This window comes from Archocentrus centrarchus, chromosome 14, assembly GCF_007364275.1.
Source record: "Archocentrus centrarchus isolate MPI-CPG fArcCen1 chromosome 14, fArcCen1, whole genome shotgun sequence".
Taxonomy (NCBI): domain Eukaryota; kingdom Metazoa; phylum Chordata; class Actinopteri; order Cichliformes; family Cichlidae; genus Archocentrus; species Archocentrus centrarchus.
In genome coordinates, this window is record NC_044359.1 from 2,872,883 (window position 1) to 2,881,882 (window position 9,000).

General features: G+C 39.6%; 1 protein-coding gene across 1 annotated transcript; it reads right to left on the reverse strand.

The window, feature by feature from the left end:
* Positions 1-7,246: 7,246 nt before the first annotated feature.
* On the reverse strand, positions 7,247-8,197 carry LOC115791891 (odorant receptor 131-2-like). The gene has a single exon (XM_030746184.1). The coding sequence runs from the start codon at positions 8,195-8,197 to the stop codon at positions 7,247-7,249; it is 951 nt and encodes a 316-aa protein (XP_030602044.1).
* Positions 8,198-9,000: the final 803 nt, after the last annotated feature.

Genomic DNA, 9,000 nt, shown 5'->3' on the forward strand with positions numbered 1-9,000 from the left:
GGAGTGGTTCTGCAGGTGGGGACCACAGACCACTTCTCAGTACCTATGCTTTCTGGCTGAAGTTTTGGTCACTTTTGAATGTTGGTGGTGCTTTCACACTCGTGGTAGCATGAGACGGACTCTACAACCCACACAAGTGGCTCAGGTAGTGCAGCTCATCCAGGATGGCACATCAATGCGAGCTGTGGCGAGAAGGTTTGCTGTGTCTGTCAGCATAGTGTCCAGAAGCTGGAGGCGCTACCAGGAGACAGGCCAGTACACCAGGTGACGTGGAGGAGGCCGTAGGAGGGCAACAACCCAGCAGCGGCAGGACCTCCGCCTTTGTGCAAGGAGGAACAGGAGGAGCACTGCCGGAGCCCTGCAAAATGACCTCCAGTAGGCCACAAATGTGCATGTGTCTGCACAAACGGTTAGAAACCGACTCTATGAGGATGGTATGAGGGCCCGACGTCCACAGATGGGGGTTGTGCTCACAGCCCAACACCATGCAGGGCGCTCTGTAGAGCAGAGTATTCCTTTCACTTTAACTAGTAGTGACTTCATGGATTTCTTTACAAGTAAAATTTTAGACATTAGAGAAAAAATGATTCATAACCATCTCAAAGATTTATCTTCATGTTCGGCTGCTTTCAGCACTGCTGGTATTTGTTTAGACTCTTTCGCTGCAATTGATCCTTCGGAGTTAAGTTCAATAGTTACTTCCTCAAAACCAGCAACATGTTTATTAGATCCCATTCCTAGTAGACTGTTTAAAGAAGTCTTTCCAATTATTGATGCTTCAATCTTAAAAATGATCAATCTGCCTTTATTAGTTGGCTATGTACCACAGGCCTTCAAGGTGGCTGTAATTAAAGCGCTATTTAAAAAGCCCTCACTGACCCAGTTGTCTTAGCTAATTACAGGCCAATCTCCAACCTCCCTTTTCTCTCAAAGATTCTTGAAAGAGTAAGTAAGTAAGTATGTAAGTAAAATTTATTTATATAGCACCTTTCTAGATAAAATCACAAAGTGCTTTACAGCAATTAAAAGGAAACAGTGATACACGATAAAACACACACAAACCACTAGTTAAAAGCAAGCCTGTACAAATGAGTGTAGAGTTGTTCTTTGAATGATTCAATAGAGTCCACAGATCTCAGGTGTGATGGTAGTGCATGCCACAATTTAGGCGCTGCAACCTCGAAAGCAGAGTCTCCCTTAGTTTTTAGCCTAGACCGTGGAACCGCTAACAAATTTTGGTCAGAAGACCTCAGCAGTCTGTGCGTTATGTATGGGTGTAAAAGCTCACTAATCTATTCAGGTATTTGACCATGCAGAGCTCTGAAAGTGATCACCAAGATCTTAAACTGGAATCTGAACTTTATGGGAAGCCAGTGCAGAGATGACAAGATAGGTGTCACATGAGATCACTTAAGGGATCCATTAACTAGCCTGGCAGCAGCATTTTGGACCAACTGGAGGCGATCCAAAGACGATTTGCTGAGACTAATGTATAACGAATTACAGTAGTCCAACCGAGAGGAGACAAAAGCATCAATAATAATTTCCAATTCCGGTTTGGACACCATTCAACTGAGGCGGGCAATATTTCGTAAATGAAAAAAGCAGGATCGCACAAGGCTATTAACATGTTTTTCAAAGCTAAGAGCTTGGTCAAATGTAACTCCAAGGTTTCAGACATTTGACTGAATCATTGATGATAAAAACCAAGATTGTTTATCACAGTGGGAACAAAGCTATCAGGTGCAAAGACAAGAACTTCAGTTTTCCCGGTATTAAGTGAAATATCTCTAATATCTAATATCTCTGTATATTTGCAATTGTATACTTGTATATTGTCTTATAGTTTTTATACTTATTTGTTTTTTTCTGTAAGCACGAAGTACCGCAGCAATTTCCTAATGCTGTGAACCTGTTCACCCATATGGCAATAAAAACCTTCTGATTCTGATTCTGAATCTGATTCTGATTCTGAAAGGTAGTTAGCAGCCATCCAGTTCTTTACAGCCTCAACACAATTCTGAAGAATAGATAGTTTTTTAACATTCTGTGGAGAAAAGGAAATATACAGCTGAATATCATCAGCGTAACAATGATATGAGACCTCTTTAAATGTGCCCAAAATGTCTCTGAGAGGTAGTAAATACAAAGTCAACAAGATAGGTCCCAACACAGAGCCTTGGGGCACACCACAGGACAGAGCAGCAGATGAGGATGTAAAACTATCAGCAGCCACTGAGAAGCTTCTGTCTGAGAGGTAAGAATGAAACCAATCTAAGGCTGATCCAGAGATGCCCACCCATGTCCTTAACCTGTCAATTAAAATGTTATGATCTACTGTGTCAAATGCTGCCGATAAGTCCAGGAGTACAAGAACAGAGCATTCACCTGCATCTCTTTTCATTAAAATATCATTGGAGACTCTAAGAAGAGCAGTTTCAGTAGAGTGCAGGTTACGAAATCCAGACTGAAACTTATCGAGTATGTTATATTTAGCTAACATAACATTTAGCTGTTTGGCCACAACTTTTTCTAAGACTTTTGATATAAAAGAAAGCTTTGAAATTGGTCTAAAATTTTGAACAAGTGAAGGATCAGCATCAGGCTTTTTTAATAGGGGATGAATAACAGCCTGTTTAAAATATCGGGGACAGAGCCAGTAACCAGTGACCTGTTAATTATTGTTAACACACATGGCCCAATGGTGCAAAAAACTTTCTTAAATAGAAATGTGGGTAAAACATCAGTGGAGCTAGAGGAGGGTTTCATGATATCAACCACACTTAGGAGATATTTTAATGATATTGGTGAAAAGTTCTCCAAGATTGAAGGCCGAGTGGGAAGTAAGGCAGAAGAAGATACAGAGGGATTTATGTTAGGTCTGATATTGTTAACTTTCCCAATAAAAAAGGATAAAAAGTTTTCGCAGTCTTCATTAGACTGGATGGCTAAAGTAGGAGAAGCAGGTGTAACAGTCTTTTTGGTTGTGTCAAATAGCATTTTTGGATTTTGTCTACTGTTAGAAATCAGCCGAGAGAAATAAGCAGCTCTTGCATCCTTCACCATGTTATTAAAAGAAAATCTAAGTTCCTTTAAGTGAGTTAGGTGGACTTGGAGCTTCGTTGATTTCCATAGACGCTCCACTTTCCGACAGCTACATTTCAAAAGGCGAATACTGTAATTCATCCAAGGGGAGGATTTGCTAAAAGTAGCCTTTCTCATTTTAAAAGGAGCTATTCTATCTAAAATAGAGAGACACTGATGGTTAAAAGAGTCTACTAAAATATTTACATCATTTGAAGTAGAAACCTCATGATTAAAAGCAGCAGTAAATTTATCTGCAGAAAGGTGATTAACAATGCGTGAACAAAACACATGAGGCACAGATAGACAATCAAAATTAAGAGACAAATTAAGAAGAACACAAACATGATCAGAAATAAAAATATCCTCAGAATAAAGAGAATCAATATTTAATGCAAGAGTAAAAACAAGATCTAAAACATGTCCTTTGTTATGTGTAGGGCAAGACACATGTTGGGACAGATTAAAAGATTCCATCAGATTGATAAATTTTTCAGCATGTTTATCTGAAATATCATCAACGTGAAAGTTAAAATCTCCAATAATAAGTAGTCTTGCTAGTTTCAATGTGGAGGACAAAAAGTCACTAAATTCCTTCAAGAAGGATGTCTCTGGGCCAGGTGGACAGTAGATTAAAACACAATAAAATGAATTATCTCTTCCAACCTTTAAGATCTGCGGCTCGAAAAAGTTTCCGAGCTCACCCAATGGCACATAAAGCTGCTCTTGAAAATTGCAGCCAGTTCTCCACCGCGTCCTGACGAGCGAGGGGAGCTGAAGAATCTGTATTTAGTAGGACACAGTTCTATAAGCGGAGTGTGATCCATCTCCCTCTGCCAGGTTTCAGTCAGAAACAGGAAATCCAAATCCTTGGACAGAATATAGTCATTCAAAATGAAAGACTTATTTGAAACGGTGTGCACATTCATGAGCGCCATCCTGAGAGGAGTTGAAGCTGGGGACCCTAATGAAGACAGCCGGGGCAAGGAGCGCAGGACTCGTGAAGTTGATCCACTGTGCCTATAAAGTTCACTCACCACCGGAGAGGCTACCACAGCTGCAGGAGAGTCCGGAAAAACTTGGCGAAGACAACACGTCCTCCTGCGTAAGTTCTGAGGTGGAAAAGAATCATAACTCCAGGCACCAGGAGACATCAGGATAAACATAAAGGAGGGTCGATGTTTTCCAGCAATTCCCCGCTTCCAGAACAACCGCAGTCTCACCTGGACTCCGGCTCTATATCCCCTCTTCCTCCGCCTATGTCCACCGAGGCTCCGGCAGTGCTGACCGGCACCAGCCGCTTTGGTTAGCGGGGTAAATGGAGGCGAATAAGAGGCTGCACCACTAAGACACAAAAAAGGAGCATCATAGTACCCCATATAAGTGCGGATGTTCAACAAAACCTGTCGATCATACACCCAACGGGATGCAAGACCATCGTAGACCGGAAAGCTTATCAACATCAAAATAAAAACAAAAGCAACAGCTCATTGACCGATGGCGAGGCCAAACACAAGCGCCATCTTGAGAGCAGTTAGTTGTAAAACAGCTAACTGATCATCTGCAGAGGAACAGTTTATTTGAAGAGTTTCAGTCAGGTTTCAGAATTCATCACAGTACAGAAACAGCATTAGTGAAGGTTACCAATGATCTTCTTACAGCCTCTGACAGTGGACTCATCTCTGTTCTTGTCCTGTTGGACCTCAGTGCAGCTTTGATACTGTTGACCATAACATTTTATTACAGAGATTAGAGCATACTATAGGTATTAAAGGTACTGCACTGCAGTGGTTTGAATCATATTTATCTCATAGACTCCAATTTGTTCATGTAAATGGGGAGTCTTCTTCACGCACTAAGGTTAATTATGGAGTTCCACAGGGTTCTGTGCTAGGACCAATTTTATTTACATTATACATGCTTCCCTTAGGCAGTATTATTAGAAAGCATTGCATCAATTTTCATTGTTATGCAGATGATACTCAGCTTTACCTATCAATGAAGCCAGATGACACACATCAATTAGTTAAACTGCAGGAATGTCTTAAAGACATTAAGGCCTGGATGACCTCTAATTTCCTGCTTCTAAATTCAGATAAAACTGAAGTTCTTGTACTCGGCCCCACAAATCTTAGAAACATGGTGTCAAACCAGATACTTACTCTGGATGGCATTACTTTGGCCTCCAGTAACACTGTGAGAAATCTTGGAGTCATTTTTGACCAGGATTTGTCCTTCAATGCACATATTAAACAAATATTATTGCACAATGTAAATATTATAATATTCTATAATTCCATGTAAAGTGTGTATAGTGTATAGTATATAGTGTATAGTGTGAATTACTTATTTTTATTTTTATTCTTCTTATTTATATGTGTGTATATATGGTTGCAGGTAAAAAATACATTTCACTGTGCATTGTACTGTGTATAACTGCGCATGTGACAAATGAACACTATCTTATCTAAATATGTAGGACCGCTTTTTTGCATTTGCGCAATATTTCTATAATTAGAAACATCCTTTCTCAGAGTGATGCTGAAAAGCTAATTCATGCATTTATTACTTCTAGGGTGGACTATTGTAATTCATTATTATCAGGCTGTCCTAAAAGCTCCCTGAAAAGCCTTCAGCTGATCCAAAATGCTGCAGCTAGAGTACTGACAGGGACTAGAAAGAGAGAGCAGATTTCTCCCATATTGGCTTCTCTTCATTGGCTCCCTGTTAAATCTAGAATAGAATTTAAAATTCTTCTCCTCACATACAAGATCTTGAATAATCAGGCACCATCTTATCTTAAAGACCTCATAGTACCATATCACCCCAAAAGAACACTTCCCTCTCAGACTGCTGGCTTACTTGTGGTTCCTAGGATACTTAAGAGTAGAATGGGAGGCAGAGCCTTTAGCTTTCAGGCGCCTCTTCTGTGGAACCAGCTCCCAGCTTGGATTCAGGAGACAGACACCCTCTCTATTTTTAAGATTAGGCTTAAAACTTTCCTTTTGATCAAGCTTATAGTTAGGGCTGGATCAGGTGACCCTGAACCCTCCCTTAGTTATGCTGCTATAGGCCTAGGCTGTTGGGGGGTTCCCATGATGCACTGCTTCTTTTCATTCACCTTATTTACTTTGTTTATACTCCACTCTGCATTTAATCATTAATTGTTATTAATCTCTGGCTCTCTTCCACAGCAGGTCTTTTCTCTCTCCTCAGCCCAGCCGGTCTCAGCAGATGACCCCCCCCTCCCTGAGCCTGGTTCTGCTGGAGGTTTCTTCCTGTTAAAAGGGAGTTTTTCCTTCCCACAAGTCCAGTTCATAGGGGGTCGTTTTGACTGTTGGGTTTTCTCTGTATTATTGTAGGGTCTTTACCCACAATACAAAGTGCCCTGAGGTGACTGTTTGTTGTGATTTGGCGCTATATAAATAACATTGAATTGAAAAAGTCTCAAAACTTTTCTCAAACTTTTATCTCATTCTTTATTCTTAAACTTATTCTCTTTTCTATTTCTTCTAACTTCTGATAACGCTTGTCCCTGGGATCCACTTCCTCAAACACTAAAGAAAAGCTCAGTTATCATAAACCAAGGCAAAGGTCATGACCCACACATTTGTACATTTTCACCTCAGTCACTCTCCCATGCCACAGTTTTACACAGGAGTTAGTTAGACATGCAGCACATATAAGACAGCATAAAACTCTGTGCAGTCTGTGATGGTAATTAACATTTCAGTTTCACATAGCTTTAAATTAGTCCTTTTAAATAACCCATCATTAATGAATGATATAAAATTGTATCTTTAACGTAAAACATGTCGGTGCTGTTTATTGGAAACAATTGTGTCTGCTACACCTCTTGCATAAGATCCAGAAGGCAACCTTTCTAGAATAAATAATATACATCAACAGGAAAAAAGAAACAGCAGTAAATTGGAAAATATGAAATAGAAAACAAATTAATGAAGAAAATAGGCTGAAAATGTTACCTGTAATCATTAAGGTTGGAATTATAATGTCCTAATTTATATTGTAATATACTGCAATAATCCATATAAATAAAGCTCTTCCCTGAATACCTTCATAAACCTCATTAAATTCTCCCTTCCCTGAGTGACATCAAATTATTAATCAATGTGGTTTAATATACACAAAACTTAACATGTCATGCTTTGTTTTCTACCACTGGGAGTATCAATCTACAGCATAGATAGTACGTGAGGACAGGTCTGATAGTCTGATCTCTTAGTCCATAGATGAGGGAAGTCAGACATCTGGGTAAGATAATAAAAAACATATAAAAAACAGTTTGAATGCGGAAAAGTATTATTCTTGTAACAATCATTGAAAGAGATATCAACAGTGGGTAGTAAATAGTTGAGGAGAGGCTAAGGCACAGCTGTATCAGATTCAGCACCAGTGTGTTACGAGCTTTATGGGCTAAAGCTTTGTCAGTGGAGGCCGACCTGGCTGCTAATAGCACACCAATATAAGAGAACATGACTGCCACTCCAGCAGACACAAACACAAAACTAGTGAAAGCTTTGTCATAATGATCAGACTTTGACCCAAGCAGTATAGCTATATCAGAACAAAGGCCTTTCACCTCTAAACTATCCAACTTTTCAAATAGTTCTAAAAACAACAGAGTTCGAATAATAATGTTTAGAAAACTGATTGTCCAAATCACAGTAACAGCTGCCCCTGTGTTTCTGATGGTGATGATGGCAGCATGCCTCAGTGGGTAACACACAGCAACATATCTCTCCAGAGGCATCACCACCAGTGTGAGAGGAGAGACCACAGCTGTGAGATGAGTGAAGATAATGAGAACAGTACATACAGGATATGACACTGTCATTTGAAGAACTGCAAGAAGAAAATGAACCTGACTCTGTGCCAGCTGTACAGTGTCTGCAAAAAGGAGGTTATAAAGAAGAACATAACGGCAGGTCTCACGAAACACCGGTTTACTCCTCAGAGTGAACAACATGATCCCATTAATGACGAGAAACACACAGGATGGAAGTGTAGTTAGAACTGAAATCATCACCTCTTCTGGTAACCCCAGATATTGGACAGTGATGTTAGTGAGAGATGGAGATATACTTGACATTGAAGAGAATATTGAAGGCAAATATTACACTGTTGAAGTGACTGAAATACAAAAGCACAATGACAATTGTGTACAATAAAAGCTAAATAGCTATTAAATACAGTTAAACTGTGCAGAGTTAGCAGCTTAGGTTTGGTCCTTGTTACCATGTGGGCAGAGCTGTTCTGCAGTGTTTTCTTGAACTTGCATACAATTTATGATGTTTGTCCTAGCAACATCTCAACGACACACATCACATGTCAGCATGTTAACCAGATCACTAATCAGTGATGTAATCTTTCTTTCTCACATGTAGTGTGAGTTAATAATGCATGTGTTGTGCTGTTATCCATTGAGTCTGGGTCTGAACTTCATGACAACCATTTTGTAAACCTGACTCAGAAAAATTGAAATGAAAGCAGAATACACTGATTTTCAAATCTCACAAACCCTCATTTCACTCACAATAGAACATAGTGAACACGTCAAATATTTAAACTGAGAAAATGTACAACTTTAAGAAATGTGTTAGCTGATTTTGAATTTGATGATAGCATCACATGTCAAAAAAGTTGTGTGTGAACATGATCCAGAAAAGTTGACATCTCTAGGCCAAAACTCATTTAAAACTTACTGGGGTGATGTGGTAAATGGTTCTTGGAGCAGACAAATCAAAATCTGAAATTCTTTTTGTAAAACATGGCCAATATGTCCTCCAGACTGAAGAGCAGAAGAGCCACCCGGCTGTTTATCATTTCTCAGTTCAAAAACCTGCATCTCTGATGGCAAGGGATGTTAAATAGTGCCTAGAGAATTGGCAGCTT